The sequence below is a fragment of the Athene noctua genome, chromosome 2, assembly GCF_965140245.1.
Source record: "Athene noctua chromosome 2, bAthNoc1.hap1.1, whole genome shotgun sequence".
NCBI lineage: Eukaryota > Metazoa > Chordata > Aves > Strigiformes > Strigidae > Athene > Athene noctua.
In genome coordinates this window covers 134,308,205-134,326,262 of record NC_134038.1, presented here as the reverse complement: position 1 = coordinate 134,326,262, position 18,058 = coordinate 134,308,205, and the positions used below count along the sequence as shown (strand labels likewise).

The 18,058-nt window shown below is 35.6% G+C and overlaps 1 protein-coding gene across 5 annotated transcripts in view; it reads left to right on the top strand.

Moving 5' to 3' along the window:
- Positions 1-13,693, top strand: part of DGKB (diacylglycerol kinase beta) — a 360,852-nt gene extending 347,159 nt beyond the window's left edge. For all 5 annotated transcript variants that reach the window (XM_074898029.1, XM_074898032.1, XM_074898031.1 and 2 more), the window contains 2 exons: positions 875-935; positions 11,239-13,693. In XM_074898029.1, coding sequence (XP_074754130.1) covers positions 875-935; positions 11,239-11,346 — 169 coding nt within the window. In that variant the 3' untranslated portion in view covers positions 11,347-13,693. The remainder of the gene's footprint in view (positions 1-874; positions 936-11,238) is intronic.
- The last annotated feature ends 4,365 nt before the right edge of the window (positions 13,694-18,058 follow it).

Here is an 18,058-nt window from a genome sequence, read left to right as displayed (position 1 = left end):
CAGAACCCTTCCAAACCTATAAAGTGAGAGCTCATTGAACATTCTTCCCTTCTTCCACTTATGGCCATATATGACATTGGATAATTTTTCAAATAATATCCAAGCCAGAATTTCCATTGACCACCATGAGTGTTCAGTTGTCTTATTTTTCCATTATTAAATTTATCTACTCCATGTTATTTCTAATAGTCTTGTATGCAAACTATTATAATGCAGAAATATAGGGTTGGAAAAGTAAAAAAAAAATCTTCCTTTTTTTTTATTTTCTCATTTGTCTATACTTTTCTTAATGTGGTATCCAAAACTAGACAGGGAACACTGGCTGTAGCCTTTTCTTAAGATCAGTGCCCCTTTACTAACAATTTGAATTTATAATATGGTATGTTAAAACCTCTGGATGTAGTACAACTGTCATGTGAGTGCTCTGTCTAATCCACAGTCAGACACAAGTGTAAATACAACTTTTATGGTTCTAATAAATGATGATGATAGGGCTATAATTTGTTTCAGTCTAAAAAAATAAAAAATATCAGAGGTGCCTTTGTCTTTTCAGTTAATAAGGTTTATTCCTGAAGTTCTTGAATAATTCACTCTTTATTTCACAAATTACAGACTATTCTCGCATGAGAGAGTTGCTTATTACTAGCAAGATGTGTGAATGTTTACAATGGTTTTGCTTTGTGTGTTGAAAATCAAACTAAGCCTACTAAGTGCCTAGATTATTTTTATAAGCATGTTGGGTGATACTGGAGATTACATAGAAGTTTAGGGGTAAATCAGAGTTATATGTATCTGCCATCACATATATCTCTCCTTAATAAATACATTTATCAATTTTGTCTAGTTACTTATACTATGAAATATATCACTTTAGGACCAGCAAGTCTCTGCCTATGCAGATAGATGGGGAACCTTGGATGCAAACCCCTTGCACGGTAAGCATACTGGGAATATTGGAAATACTGGGATGCTCTGGGAAGAGCACTAACCAAAAAATTTAGGAATTCTTTAAATGAGTAACAAAAGTTAAAATCAGAAATATTAACTGATTTATTTTCTTTCACTTCTTTGATAACAGAAACAGAATCTTTCCGTTTGAAAGACAACCATTGTCATCAGCATTAACTCAATTTGCTTAAGACATGCAAACATCTTCACACACTTACATAGTTCAACATCCTTAATACATAGTTCAACACCAATTGCATATTTGATTTATCGTGCTGTTTTTTTCTCACAGGTTAGGATGGAATTAAAAGGGATTTATTTCAGAAGTTTGGAAATTACTCAAAAGTTGCAGTCCCAGTATCCCTTTACCCAGTATGATCATTTATTTATGATGATGTATCAGATTTATAGACCCAATGTTAGTTTTGTTGCTAAATTGTATAAAGTAACAAATTATTCTTTAAAAATTTAGAAAGATTTTTCCATTGTGCTTTTGAGAGTTCATATCAAGGACATTTTATTGAAATTTGAAGTCTTGACTGCTGATTAATTATACAATAGAACTGATTTTAAAAAATCCTTACTGCTCAAAGGAGCAACGAAGCAAAATTATTTAGTCTCTTGTTTCAGTGCAAAACCATATGAAGTGAGGGCAGGTAAACAGCAATTAGGATAGGATAGGATAGGATAGGATAGGATAGGATAGGATAGGATAGGATAGGATAGGAGCTTGCTCAGAGGAGGTTCTTTGAGTAACTTTATAGACAGCACAAGGTGTAGCTCTAAGAACTCTCCATTTTCATCTGTCTCCAAGAAATTATAGAGACTAACCAAGCATTTGGAGAAGATGTTGATAAGCTTTTTATTGTTTAGTTTAGTATTAATAACATGTTTTAATATACAGTTTTACTCATTGTGTTTCCCTAAAGAAGACCAGTGTTTTTAAGTAGATGAATTGCTGTAGCCTTGCAGCTTGCAAGTACAACAAACCAGTAATGTGTCAGGGAACAAATCCCACTACAGATGGAAGTAATTCTCCAAACTAGGGTAGTGGATCACTTTCATGAACTTTATGTCTGTAGAAAAATTTAAGTCTACACAAAAAAAGGAGGATCTTCAATAAGGTGTTAACAGGTGTGGCAGCTAATAATGTATGGGTTAGGATGAAATAAAAGGGTTGTGATAATTCATGTTTGCCAGATACACCATAGTGTACAGCTGAGCAGTGGGGAGAGTGCCTGCACTCTAATTCTCTACGGTAAGTGCTCAGATGCTGCAATGAGAGGAGAACCATGTGAACACACACTGTGTGAAGGCAGAACAGTGGGAATTTTATGAGATTTATTCCAGGAAGCCTTTTGGAGTTAAGAGATATCATTATCTTTACATCTTCTCCAGCTATGGCTCAGTACAGACTAACAGTACTGAAACCAGCAGTGACTTGTTCAAGAAAAAGACATGTAATTTTTCAGTTGCCAGATTACAGAAGAGAACTTATGGATAGATGCTGACAATAACATGTGCTTTTTTTGTCTTGATTGCTTGCTCTGTGCAAAATCCCTGCTATCTGATTGATAATGCTAGCAGAAGCTGCCTGTACGATTGAGGACAAACCTGGAAAAAGAGACAGTTCTTACATTTCAATTACTGTCTTGAGGAAACAGTGAATTATTACTGGTAATTACTGCTGTCCAGTTGAAGTACCATTTTAAAGGTGATAGAAATGGCATATACTTTCCTGTGGAACCCATCCTTTTTGCTATACCATTAAGAGAATAGACTTTGTGTTACATGAGAAAACTATACTATTGAATGTAATTATTTCCTCTGAGGAGAAAATACAACAACTATTTGTCTAGACTACTGCACCTCTATGAATTTAGCTATAGAAATATTAATTTTTATGTTATATTATTAATTATTCAGGATTTTTTTTCCTTACCATGGGACCTTAATGTATTTATTGCAATTGCTCTTTGTATTATTGTACATGTAACCCACCCTGTTTTCTACATCTTATAAAGGAAAAAACATGTATGGTCCAACTCCCTCCCCACTAATTCTAACTACACTAACTAAAATACTACTGTTTTTCCTTGAAGTTCTCTGCAAAGTATCTAGGAATTCCTCCTGAGACAATGGCAAAGGTGGATGTTAGTTTTCTCTCAGCCGAAGTTTATCTGATTTCTAAGTGTGTGCTTCAGAGGGGTCTTTGCTTGGAAGCCAAAATATGTCATTACATAAGTATCAGGTGGTATCTCAGTGATGTGTATCCAAAACCAGAGTCTGAAAAAAACCATAAAGTCAAAACAAATTCTTATGTGTAGCCAACTATGTAGCCAATTATTTGAACCTGCAAGAGCTCAAATTTCAGAAAAAGATATGAGATCAACATAAGAATTGTGACCTTTTGTCTTCTCTAAAAGCAAAACTGCAGTTATCTCCCAAAGTTTCCTGAAAGCGAATGATTAATGACCAGTTTTTAAATGGAAAATATAGTAAAGATCAGATAAAGAAATCAATTCATTTAGTTCCTTAGGAAACATGAGAGTTTGGTTTTTATTTTACTTTCCCCTCAGGAAATTTCTTTCCCTAGCTCTTAGAAGGAACTGAGGCTCATATACAAAGATGCTGACACTCCTACATCAAGCACAGAGACATGGGAACATTCCCATGCCTCCTCTTGTTTTGCAAGAGGTTACTGAGGGAAAGCACTTATTAGTTTATTAGCTGCATGGTTTTAAGGACAGAAGCTACTGCCTCCATGGAGTGCTGGCCTGCTTGGATATACTACCTCACTAGTTCTAGAGGAGAGACCGCTGCACCTTGTTCTGTTGCACAGATCATGTACACGAGTTAAACACAGCAGCTGAGTCTCAGCTTTTTGATTCTTTGGTGCTCCATCTAGAAATTCATTGTTAAAAGAAAACCTGCTATCCTTCCTTCTCCGATTGTCATTTAGTAAGTAGAAATAACACATTTTATTTTGGTATGGTCATTTCAGGAATTTCAGTGTCATCTAACCTCAGTAGTCTTACAGACGGATCGATAAAAGTTAGAGAGACTAAGTGACAAAATTTCATATGATCGGCAGATATTGAATCAATCCTTACCCAAGGTGCCAGTGGTTAAGCTCAGAAGTCCTTCTCTGTTTCTACTTCAGATTTTGTTACAAATGAGAGTATTTTCCAAATGATTTTTCAAGAAATCAAGTTCAACCTGATCAAAATTATCCTGCTATTCCATTACACATTTTAAGGAAAACAAGTTCTGCGTCAAATCCCTGTTATGTATGGGATGCATACTGAACATGCAGGCTTGAAAGTTTATTTCCTGTTGAAGGAATCAACAAGTTTATCTTAGCCACTTCTCCTTTCTGACTGGAAAAATGTTTTATGCAAATAGCACAAGTTGCTGACAGCTGTCCTTTCTCATTCATATAGAGATCATGTTCCCCCAAAATGACAGTGTGGGCTCTGAGAAAATACTGTGGGATGCAATAGACAATGCAGTGATTCCACAGAAGCTCTGATCTGTGATTTTTCATTCCTGCTATCAGTTTTAGTACTAAAGAAATCACCATGTGCTTCTTTTAATATTTTCTATGGTCTTCTATTGCACATGCACCTAGCATTCATAGAATCACAGAATCAACTAGGTTGGAACGGACCTTGAAGGTCATCTAGTCCAACCATTAACCTAACACTGACAGTTCCCAACTACACCAGATCCCTCAGCGCTATGTCAATGCAACTCTTAAACACCTCCAGGGATGGGGACTCCACCACTGCCCTGGGCAGCCCATTCCACTATCTAACAACCTGTTCTGTAAAGAAATGCTTCCAGATATCTAGTCTAAACCTTCCCTGGTGCAATTTGTGGTCATTACCTCTTGTGTTCCTGTAGGTCCTATGCATGCTTAAAAATGTGAGTGGCTTGGTCTAAAGATCTGTCATTCAGCATTATTCTGTATGTTGAATACATGCAGACTGCAGTGTCTAACAAAGTCACTCTGCTCTGGTATAAGATGCAGAATTTGAACATCAAATTGTATTGTTTTCACTGTTTTTTATAGAGGCGTCTCTGGGAGGAGGAAAGATTATAATGTTCATGTTATGTTAAACATCTCGTTTGATTAGCTGAAGAGGAAATTCTATCAGAGCTCTCCCAGACAAATATAGCAACATGAAAGATATCTGTGGTTTCACCTGATCTCCAAACAGGGCATTAATAGTAATGAAACTTCAAAGACTCTCAAGTTAATTCAATAAACTTCTAGCTTTAGCCATCAGGGGTTTTTTTTAAGAAAAGTAATCTTTCAATTTAGCTACATAAATTACTAGCATTGTTTTGAAAAATCTGTAAGAATATTCCATCTTAATTAGAAATAACTGGGATTACAGTTCTTTCATCTCTTCCTGACTTGGTTGGCACCATATCTGTAAGAGTGTCAGACTGCTAACTTGGATTAAAAGTAGAAGACATAAATGTCTATAGAAGATGCAAGAATATTGCCTAAATGAAGGAACAAAAAAGATCCATAGTCAGAGCCCACCTAATGGATTGCCAGAAGTACAGTTTCATAGACATGGGAAACACAAAGTATCTTTAGAATTATTTACTGATAAGAATACTTGTAGTAAGCCATTTGATAATGAAACTCAGAAATCATATTTCAAAATATTATAATTCCAGTGCATCTTAAAAATAAGTTATGAATGAATGGTTCCTCTCTAAGCCTTTCCTTTAGTTCCTAGGGTTGTGATGAGAAGTCCTAGTGAAGTCTTACCTTTGTAGTTAAATCCAGAGAGAAACAAGAACTAAAACCAACCAAACAAAAAGCTGTTACTAATAATCACTGTATGCCAGGGCTAGGTGAAAAAACGAAAAGAGAGTCACAGATTTGCTTTCATGGAGATTCATTGGCTCCAACACCCATAGATCACATGAAGAATCTGCAGCTGTAGTTTAGCCTCTGTAAAATATCATCTTTCCATGTCACTGCATGTAGTAATATTTTACCAGTTGTTTATAATGGAAGAATTTAAACTTTTGTGTCTGATTCCTTAGAGCAAAGAGGAACTGGGTCCTAAATATGATGACTGATTTTAGTAGAATATTAGACAATTATTACATAGTTAACCCATAAATGGAGGTCAATCCCTAGAAAAAGTTTTGGTGTTATGCTAAAATGCTAGATTTTTTGCCCTTTTGAGCAACAACGTGCACATATTTGTCTTTCCAGGCCAAAGTGATTTATTGAGTTTCTAACACCTTATTTTGCAGCTGGGCATTATTTTTTGTGCTCACAGGTACACTGCACATTAATTAGTTTTGTTTACCTATGCATATTTTTTTCTTAATTTCACAAAAGTAGTTTTTGTAATTGACAAAGCAATTTACTGCATGTGTGCTTTCTGCACCCCAGACAAATACTCTAGCATGTAATGCACCTTTCTTTCCAGTTCAGATTGTTAAGAAAAGAATTAGTTGTGACTAATTGCCAATTAATTTGCAGTGGTTTTAGGGAGGAGGGGGAAAAAACAATTGCACCTACTAATTAAAATTTAAAATATTCCAAAGTGTCATCTTTAGGTGTCTGTGGAATACATAATTTCCATTTTAGTTCTGCACTGGATCTGTAACAACCCTGAGCTTGACAGCTCTATTAATTTAAAACCTCAGTGATACCTATTAGTACAAAACATGAAAAAAATGCCATTAATCATTTATTTTAATTTTGCAGCTCTGTCATTTTCTCAGTATGTTTAAAAATTATGATGACACCATAATGTTTTCCAATCTACCTGTGTGAAGGGGAAACGGATCACACTACTTAGGAGAGAGACTAGAGTATATTATTAGAGCTTAATTAATGCCAAACTGATTAGATTTGATTGCACTTTGCACAATAATATTGTTAAGAAATCTATTTAAAAGGTGCATTGCATAATGCTATGTTTAAAACAACTGGTCTGGATCTGAAGAGATTTTGACCAAAATGCCATGTGATGCAAGTCACAGGTTAATTTGGTTTAGCACTGCCTACATTCTATAGGTCTTACTCATATCATGATACCTAGTACAGCTCTTGATCACCTATGGGAAGATGAAAGTATTTGGTACTCCTGTGATATAGAGGTGTTGCATCCCTCCATTTCCTGTAAGGGGAGCAGCATAGGGGTCACTAAGACTGGGGGAAAACCCTCATACCCTCAGAACTACCAGCATCCACACCCTGCTGATAGCATGGAACAAAGTGACTGTAAACTAATAGATCCAACTTGATAATTTTTTTCTGTCGTTTTTTTCCCTCTGTCCTTAAAATACAGGGGTTCTTTCTTTAACATTAATTGAAATATCATAAGCAGAGATGAATATATGTGTTTCCAGTTTTCCGTTGTCATTTAGCATTGTAGTTAGTATCGTGTCTGTGTTAATAGTAAACATTTAGGCATTCTGTGAAGTCAAGAACACATAGGTAACCAGCACATACTGTAGAAAAAGGAACATAAAAGCAAAACTGGTTGACCTAAAAGATATAGTTGTCACACTAAAATTACTGATGCTCACTGCATTTCATTTAGTGGATCCATTGTATTAATGTGGCTTCAAGGCATATTTTGACACTCCGATCTGCTCCTGAAACAAATAAATGTCTGGTTTATGCATTTATAAATATCTTTAGTATCACAAATAAATCTTCCTTTATCGAAAAATTTGCTATAGCAATTACCATCTCTTCTTTTAAGAATTATGTTCTTTTTTAATTAGATCTGGTGTTCCTTTCCTCGAATACATCATGAGACACACTTTCTAATACTGGAAAGGTGATTTTGAAACTGCAAATGCAGTATTTTTCTGCTAAACCTGTTTCCTAGATATACAGGCCCTTTAAATTTGTGTGATCATGAGCTCACAGGATAAACTCTTGGCTTCAGTTAGTGAATGAGAGTTTTGCCATTGGCTTCAGCAGTTTGAGTTTAGCCTATAATGTTGTGCATAAGGCTTACAACAAAATTCCACAATATCTTAGCAATTCATGTGGCTGTTTACTTTCCCTGTAAATAAAATTTTGTTATTTCCTCATTTTGCCTATGTTTAAATGTAAATTTGTGCCAAATATACCAAATAGAAGTTTTCTTCTCCCGCAGCACTTCAGGTGCTCCCCTAATTTATATTTAAAATGTCCTCCATATTTTCTGTAAGTTGTTATATATTTTCAATAAAACTGAGGAAGTGATCTCAAAATTATTTTCCAGACTTCCACAGTAATTTGTATGAGTATGTTTGTCAGGGTATCATCAGTTCCTAAAAATATCTTAGGTTAGGGTTTGAGCTCTTGGGATTTTTGTCTGAGCAATCTCTTTTTCTCTTGTGTGTGTGTTTGTGTAAATCACAGATTCACCTAGGAAAAATGAAAACAAATTAAAAAAAGGTCTTATTTCAAGCTTTTATAATTGTGCTTCTACTAAAAAAGACACGAGGTTGCTTGCTGAATGAAAGAGAAACTAAATGGTAAAAGTTAGTCTTTAGACATTTCATGTGCACACACAGAGAACATATATACAGCTATATGTAATGATTTCTTTATTTTTAACTAACCTAAATCTTGCTTGCTTGTAATTAAAGATTGGGGTTTGGGGGGGGTTTTGGTCCATTTCAGTCTCCCATACAGCACTTTCAATGTTCAGTCCTGCTTTGCCCTATGACGCTGTTTCTCTTTCTGAGACCCTTAGTGTTACTTCCCATCTCAACGTGTATACTGTCACGTCACCCAGACTCATGGCACCAACTCTGGCAGTGCTGCCACTATGAAAACAGAAGCAGAAGTGAGAGTCCAGAGCAGAAATGAAGTGCCTGAGAATCTTGAAAAAGACAAAATTAGCCTATTTCAGGCAAGGTAGTGCAATGGTCTAGCGTGTACTACAAACACACTGATCTCTTTTTGTCACCCAAAGATAAGATTTTTTAATCTTTTCTTTTTCAGTAGGAATCAGTTGTTATTGTTATCCAATGCAATGTTAACATACGTTACCATGCATAAGTAAAAAAAAAAAAAAAAACAAAAAACCAAAAAAACCAAACCTTTAGGTTTACACTTTATTTTTGTATTTTCAGAATGTAAAATATATTTTACACCCCTGGAATTGTGCCAATTTATAACAGTTGAAAATATGTCTTGCAGAAATGCATATAGGACTCCATCCCCATGCACATGAGTGGTTAATCATGTTCAGGCATCTTAGCTGGTCTCAGCTGATAGGATATAACATACTGAAGAGGTCATGGTCTCTGAAACAGATGGCTCAAGCCAAAAAAGAACATTACAAATGATAAACATTTTCTCAATATGTAATTACATTCATCTTCAGCATCATTGAACAGCCCCAATCCAACATGCAATATGCATGGGGTTTTAGGATTACCTCACCTCTTCATACTAAAGCCGTCTATTGAGCTTTGCTCTTTTATTCACTGTAAGATGGAATTACTATGATTTACCTCTGAAAGGAAACTCTGAGGCCGTTCCTGCTGCCACATCATGGCTAAATCTTGCAATAAGCTGAACCCTTATGACTCGAAAAATCACAGCAGCTGCAGATTACTTCATGTATTGATCTTCAGGATCAGGTTGATGTCATCACTGTTCCCGAGACCCAAAATATGTCTTATGAAGTATGTGAAAGTTACAGAAATCCTTGAGGCAATTTTTCAGGGCCAGATCATCAGCTGGTATAAAGTGACATCAATGGAATAGCGCCAATTTACCCCAACTACAGATTTGGCTTCAAAAGTGATGCCTGAAGCAGTATTTCTTGTGAGAAAATATGTTGATGCCACTCTTTGAAAGTAAGAGTTATTATTATCTGTGTGAAATTAATCTACGTTACCAAAAAAAACCCATATGCTAAATTTGATACTAGTGAACAATGTTGACAAAAGAGGTGTGTGTGAAATCTGGGACTAATGAACTAAGGTGGCGTGGAAATGAGCATTTGGAGAGTAAAGTAAAGGCTCTAATAGAGTTAAACCAACCCACTCATTCTGTTGAGATTTTTATGTTTCTGTCTCCTTATATTGTAAAGTAAATTTCCACCCCAAGAAATGTCCTGATCTATATTTTAATGAGCGTCTGCATGTGACATACATTTTTTGTTTCATTACTATTAGTGAATGACAAGTGAAGGATATTCATTTTAACTTGAAAATGTCAGGTATGCACTTCAAGAGATATATTTTTCCAGTTTTTAATGAGGTGGTGTTTCTTTTTGAAAGGAATACCCATCTCTGATGTGGGTACTATGCAGGTGACAACTGATATTTAATAAGTGATGGTTCTTGTATTAGTCGTAGTTCACTAAAGAAAATGTCTCGGATTGCTTTTGAAAAACTCTTAGCGTCACTAGCCCAAAGGCAAGATGTGACCTTTTTATTACATAATGAGAATCATTTATTATCTTACAATGTATCTTAAAGTCACAGACAAAATGCCACTTTGATAATTGCTTTCAATTAGCTTTGAGCATAGCATACATTCATAAAATGTCTTCTCTAATTTAGACTTGAATTAGAGAAAATTGCAGACATAATCTACTTTAAGGTTGTCTCATTTAAGGTGATTCGTAGTTTTATATCAAAGAAATCAAAACGGGTGGCTTTAGAGCAGTCTTACAAAGTGTTTTAAATAGTCTTCAATATTTGAGTCTATTCTATTAACAATTAACAAAATAGAATGATAGTTCATCTTTTTTGACCTTTTTTGTGTATTAACTTTTTACTTCTGTTCATAATGGTTATTTTGAAATTAAGCAGTGTCCTGTGTTAAAAGAGAAGTGCAGCTTGATTAGATGTATAAATAAAGCATACAAAGACATAACTTATATCTTAATAATAGGCAAGAGCTTGCTCTGTCAGCATGTATGTCCTTTCAAACTTTTAAATTCTTATTCATCTTGTAGATATGTAAAATACTCAACAGCAAGCAGTAAATCCCACACTCAGAAAGTAAGGTCACATATTGGCATGTATTTTATTGCATGATTTTTAATATTGATTGCGTGTATATTGATTGTGTGTATAATTTAAAGTATTTGTGGAAACAATGATTACACATAGATTGGTTTACTGCATTTGTAATGTCATTCATTACAAATACAGGTATTTTAATTTCATCTTGGATTAAATGAAGAAGGTTTGAAAGTTGCATAGAAAGATATTTCAGGCATCACAGATACTTGGAACTGAACTAGCTCAAGGGATAATTGTTTTTCTTCTTTCTTCCCCCAGATAAAAATTACTCACAAGAACCAAGCCCCCATGTTGATGGGACCTCCTCCAAAAACTGGTCTTTTCTCTTCTATCATCAAAAGAACAAGGAACCACAGCAAGGAATAAGCCTGTATAGTTTAGTTTTTAGAAAACTAATTAGCTGTGTTAGGCTTTGGAATATTTATGCTGGAAATCTTTCGAGAATTTTAGAATATCTTCTTGCAAAATCATGGATTTTGGTTTAACAGTTTCCATAACTGAGCTAATGTAAAACTATGCTACTAGAAAAAAAATATTGTCACAGTTTTGTAGGCATTTTGCATGATGAAAGCAGATGTTTACATAAAGTGATACAGCATATTTTTTGTTGCATGCGTTACCATTTACTAATCTATGGGCTAATTCTGCCATGGAATATGGGAAGAGAATGCCATGAGTAATATGATTTTCTCTCTTTTCCATTTCAACTTTTTCTACTACAATGTTCATATGCCATAGGTTCAATAGTATTTCTTGAATCCAACATCTTCACATCAATAGCCAATTAGACCTGTTTCAGAGTAGAGATCATTACAGGTCTCATTAACCTGTACCTTTAGTTTGTAATTTCTTTCTACCCTGAGAATATTTTTATTCAGCTGAGCATTAAAATCTTATATCTTGTTCTGATAACTCCTATGTATGTGAGTAATTGTACCTGCTGAAAACATCTAACAATGTGTGCAGTATTGAAATGATCATGATTACTCTTCTGTAAGTTTTTGTAAGATTGAAAGTCAGTGCAAGTTTGAGCAAAAGCTATAAGGCTAAGGAGATCATGCTAAGAGTGAAGATAATACTTGCAAAACTAGCGATCGGTGTTTGTTGAAACAGTAAAGTTATTTTAATGAGCAATATATCTCTGTCACGTGGCAAACAAACAAATTATTCTGCATATTGACTGATAGCATAGTGCATATGCACACAAAAAACCAAAGCTCATGCCTAATAAAGTGCATTTCCCACCAAAGATTTAGTGAAGGATGCTTCAGAGAAATGGGTTAATGCATAATTAATCAAGCTCACTGGAGTAGATTCACTTCTGAAAATTTACAGTTCTTTTGATTACGATGGCAATGTCCAGACAAATGTTGGGGTAGGAAAAAACATTAAATTAATTGCAAGTAAATACTCACTTTTCATTTATTTCATAGGCTGGTAGACATAGACACATATTCTAAACATTTAGACACAGATGAGTACTTTAAATATTGGAAAATTAAACATATCTAATATTGTTGTCATTATTATTTATAAATTTATACCATCCATAATTTACTCATTCCCTAAATTAATCTCTTAAGGGAAGGATAAACCGTTATCTATTCCCCTTTTGTAGTCTGCTGTCTGGAATCAAAACATTTCTTATCATAAATTTTGGGGAGACAGTTGCTCAGGTTTTTACTTTCTTAGCCCTCTGAGAGACTTCCTAACAGCTTAGAAATCATAATACAGGGATTTGTCTGAGGTTTGCACAGCACTGTCTAATGTTGAAGGGAAGTCCAAGAATGGCAACTTTTTTCAGTCCTGCATATAAACAGTCTCAATCAAAACTTTTTGTGCAGTCTTAACGTTGTTCTTTGTTCAGAATGAGCTGCTTCTCAGCTCTGCATGACTTAAGTTCTCGGAGATTTCAACAATAAACAAACGGGAAAAAAGTAAAACTTTGCTTGAAATGCATGATTTCCCATTTTTATCTAGACTTTAAAATGTTAATGATTTATTAAATCTATTTTTCTATTGATTCATTCATCCATTAAAAAATAGTACATCATCATTCTGTAGTGCACGGTACTGTGCATGTATTTAAATAAAGTTACTATCATTTGTTCCTCAGTTAAGAATTCAACAGAGTCCTAATTTATATAATAGACACTGAAATAAAAGTCAGTATATAGTTGGTAAGGATTATGTCTTTGAAATATACAGTCTGTGTTCTGTAAACATTAGGAGGTAAATACCAATTAATGTTATGTTCAGCATTAGGTAGAAAAATATGAGGGCAATTATTTGCTAAAATTAACATCTTGTAATTCCCCATTCTTGGGTCCAGTGGTGTTGATAATTACAGTTACTGTAGGAGTAAACTAATATTTTTCCGTTGCATTGCAAACACACACAGAAGCATTTGATGCACTTCTTAACTCCATACATACATAAGTATAGAGCAAAAGATATTTGCAAAAAGAAGGAACTTGCTGACATAGTATTACATAAAGTGTACATTGATTTTATGAAATTATGGTTATAGGTGATAAATATTTTCACGTAACTTGCCATAGAATTTTCTACCAATGCTCTCAACTTTTTGTGGCAAAAATGTGTTTAATGATAATACATAATGTGCTCTCTATGATTATCTCATGAACGATGTAACTCTGAAAACAAATAAAATTATACATAAGCTATTATTTAATAATGTATGCAATTTTAAATGTGCCAATCTGTGACAGCAAATTGTTCACAACACACTTTTTCATATAAAGAGGGATAGATGCGTTCATGTAATCATAATTACATTCAATTCTGACTAGACTTATAAAAGGTAAATCAGATCTCTTGGTCAGTATATCAATTTCTCACTGTAGAAAAATATAATGGAGGAGCCATTTTACTGTATTGGCACTTATAGCAGTGACAGTCTATCTTTCTATTAATCTTGGTTGGTTGAGGGTTTTTTTATAATGGCCTCTAATAATTTGAAACCATGCTCAGGCTGAAAGTATTGATGAAGAGAAAATCTTAGAGTACATAAAACATAATATGAAATGAAAATGTTTAATTTAATGAAAGAGAACTTCAGAGGAGGGTCCTTTTTTTTCACTTCAGTATGCACAGGATTTACATCATGAAATTGTACATTGGTGTATGAAATGAAACAATATATGCACGTATCTTCATACAGCTGAAATAGATGCGCTGTTCTTACATTGACTGAAGAGTAGTACCTGTAAACCTTCCATTGTTTACAATGAAGCATTCTTTAAGGCCTCATTAATGACATTTACAATATAAATGGAGATTAGAAATATGTAGGAATTATATCTGACGCTGGATTTGCAAATTTTTCATGTCCCTACTAGAGCGTTGCAGCTGGGCAATGTGCTGAAGAAAGAACATGATGTCTCAGGAAGAAACCTTAACTTCTGAAATTGATTAGCACCTCTCTCACTTCGCATGAATTCCTGTTAAAAGAAGGTGGAAGCTGTAATTTCTTGCAGAGACAAATACAGAATTACTGTTTCCAGTACTTACAAAATATTTGTATGCATATCATCATGATTATTTAAAGCTAGGGAGTTAGACCTTGTGATTTAGGCTTATTGGTGTGTACGTATATGTGCATGCTAGATCAAGTAATGTGCTGATATGCTTAGGACTTTGACAAGCTAGGAAGCACTTGGTTTCTGAAGCAGATGTTCTATAACATTTCCTCACTCTTATCAACTCTGTACTATTGCATGTAAATAACAACAACAATTAGCTAATATCCAACATTATTTAAGGTAAATAAAGTCACAGACTTCAACATGTTTCAAAATATCAGTGTAACAAGTAATATAGTCAAAGAATGTGTGGGTTTGATATAAATATTATGAGAGGGAGAAAACTTTTTTTATCTCTAGGCTAACATTTGTTTGCTGAGACTGTAGCTATTCAGCAATTATTAGTGGTTGAGGGTGCTAGCGCTATTCTGTAACTTAACTTCAACCCCAATTGGCTGCTGGGGCTTGTAATTCTGAGATGGGTCTTAGCAAGACCAAGACTTTATGGGAAGCAGTCACTTCAGAGAAATGTTATCCCTCACCTCTCTGGAAGAGTGACTAGAGAGAATGGCATCCTGGCTTGTGTCAGCAATAGCGTGGCCAGCAGGGACAGGGAAGGGATCTGACCCCTGTACTCAGCACTGGTGAGGCCGCACCTCGATTCCTGTGTCCAGTTTTGGGCCCCTCACTCCAAAAAGGACATTGAATGACTCGAGCGTGTCCAGAGAAGGGCAACGAAGCTGGTGCAGAGTCTGGAGCACAGGTCGTACGGGGAGCGGCTGAGGGAACTGGGGGTGTTTAGTCTGGAGAAGAGGAGGCTGAGGGGAGACCTCATCGCCCTCTACAGCTACCTGAAAGGAGGGTGCAGAGATCTGGGGTGAGCCTCTTGAACCAAGTAACAAGCAGCAGGACAAGAGGGAATGGCCTCAAATTGCACCAGGGAAAGTTTAGACTGCATATTAGGAAGCATTTCTTTACAGAATGGGTTGTTAGGCTTTGGAATGGGCTGCCCAGGGAGGTGGTGGAGTCCCCATCCCTGGAGGTGTTTTAAGAGTCAGGTCGACTTAGTGCTTAGGGATATGGTGTAGTTGGGAATTGTTAGTGTTAGATTAGTGTTTGGACTGGATCATCTTCGAGGTCTTTTCCAACCTAGACGATTCTGTGAATGTCTACAAAACTGAAAGAAAAAAAAAAAAAAAAAAAAGAAAAATCAGGAATAATTATCTCTAGAAAAGAAAGCAGGAAACAATCAGAGAACTCTGCCAATGACAGAACAGATGCTTAAAGTGATGTGTGAAAAGGGTGGGTCTTTCCAAGGCAGCCCACAGAAATGGTGGTGCAGGGCCTGGGAGGCCAGATGAAGGCACTCAGCCTATCAAGCAGTGATGTGCTAAGGAACTGAATTAATTGAATTAATGTAGAGACTACCTTCCATTTAGGGGTAAAGGACTTAGGTAGCATTTCCATTCTTCATGGGGAAAGAGATTGTCTGAGAGGAGTTAGACCAGGAAGAGGAACAACTGACCTCTTTGAAGAGAGAAGGACTTGCATGAAAAGGAGAGCAGAAGGATGGTCAAAGGAAGGATAAAGACTTGCCAGGGCTTTGTTTATTTCTGAGTACTTTCATACCCTGAAAAAACGAAGATATTTGCCCTTGCTGATAAATACCTAAACTGCTAAGCAGTTAGTATGAAAATAAATTTAGAAAGCTGACATAGACCTGAAAAGTACTGCTCAATGTTTTATGCAAGAGTGGTGAACATGTCAACCTCTTGTCAGATAATTGCTGCCTGTCTAGCTCTGTCTTCTCTCCTCTGTCCAGAAGAAAGGAAACTTCTTGTGGTCCTGCTGAGGTAAGAACCTTACTGTAGCCCTGGATGGAAAATAAATAAAACATGGGTGAGATGGGAAGCTGAATCTGTTAATGAGATATAAAGTAATAGGTTAAAACCCACAGCATGTGAGGCTCTGAGAGTGTGCTGTGCAGCAATGACTGATGGTACAAATGCTCTTCAGGTCTGCAAGATTAGCTGGTGTCTGTCTATCCTGGGCTTTTGCCATGTGAAGCCTCCTGGCTCTTATACCCCATTTATGCTCAGACTATGGATTTTCAGTTGATTTTGAAATAAGGAGGTTTGACCTTTCCTGTTCTGATTTGTGTGTCTTTGGCACAGATACGAATGGAGCTTTCCCATTATCAGGTTCTCTTAATTTTACAAATACAGCTGAAGCAGAAAAACGTCTATGACCATTGACTTCCATTATGTGAAACTGCCTGACAGCTTAAAACTATAAATAGACAATGATATGTTCTAGGCATCTGGGATCTGGGCATGGTGATATTTCAGAGGCTGCTTTTTTTCCTTTCTGATTCATGATTCAAAGAGACTACCTGAGAAGCACCTCAGGGCACTCTTTAAATATGACTCATACAAAGAGTAAGTGATAATCATCAGGCTTTGTTATTTATAGAAAGGTGGTAGCTGTGTTGATGGTAAGGCAGCCATTTCATAGTGAGGTGCCCATTTCTAATAAACATGGAAAAATATTTTCTGGGTCTAACTGAGAAGCAAAGATTTTGAGTTTTCAGGTCAATTTTTAGTCAAAAGTTGATAATGGCTGAAAATACTAAGCTGCCAATTGGCCTATTTGAAATAAATTTGTGGGTTTAGTTGGGTTTTTGTTGTTTTGGGTTTTTTTACCTAGGGTCAAACACATGCTGTGAAGGAACATAGCCATTTGCATTAATAAGCAACTTTTCTGGACAGGGAAGTGAACATTTCTGAACCTTTTGATGAAACTGATACTTATGGGCCATATTCTGGCTGCCAATAAGAAAGTACAAGGTGACAATCTTCAGGCCTATCGGTCTACATCAAGTATAAAAATGAACACACAATAACAATTCTTCTTTAAACTATTTGTATTTGCAGAAAGATAGTGGTGTTTTGTATATCCCTCAGTGAGGCAGACTTTGCAAAAGGAGCATCAGCACTGCAATTTCTGCCCAGCCATGAGACTGACTGTTGCAAAGGGTGTGGTGGGTTTTAGAGTGTGATGGCTTTTTTGCTGGAGGGTTTTTTTTATGTAAATATGAGCGAGTTCAAAACGTGTCTTTTTTACCCCAGATTTATAAGGACTACAACATTGAATAAGATACATATTTTATATGTCTGTGGTGTACACATAAGTAAGCAAGTGAGCAAATGCAAGGAAGTCTATTCCATTTGAGCTGAACTTACTTCCATTTTTGAATTCAGTCCTATTACTGAAGGAAAAACGAACATCTTGTTAATTTTAGGTAGCTTGGGAGGATTTTGGGGAAAAATGGGTGTGTTGGTTTTTTTTCTCTTAAGTACTGTGACATTGTTCCAACAATATATACATGTAGATTAAGGAATTTTCACCTCATTTACATCAATCACTGCATTCAGTGGCTATATTCTGAACAGTAGTTTAGTTGGGGTTTTTTTGAAAACCAACTTAATCTCTCTCTTAATGGTTCAATATAATTAGTTTACAAGAAAAAACTT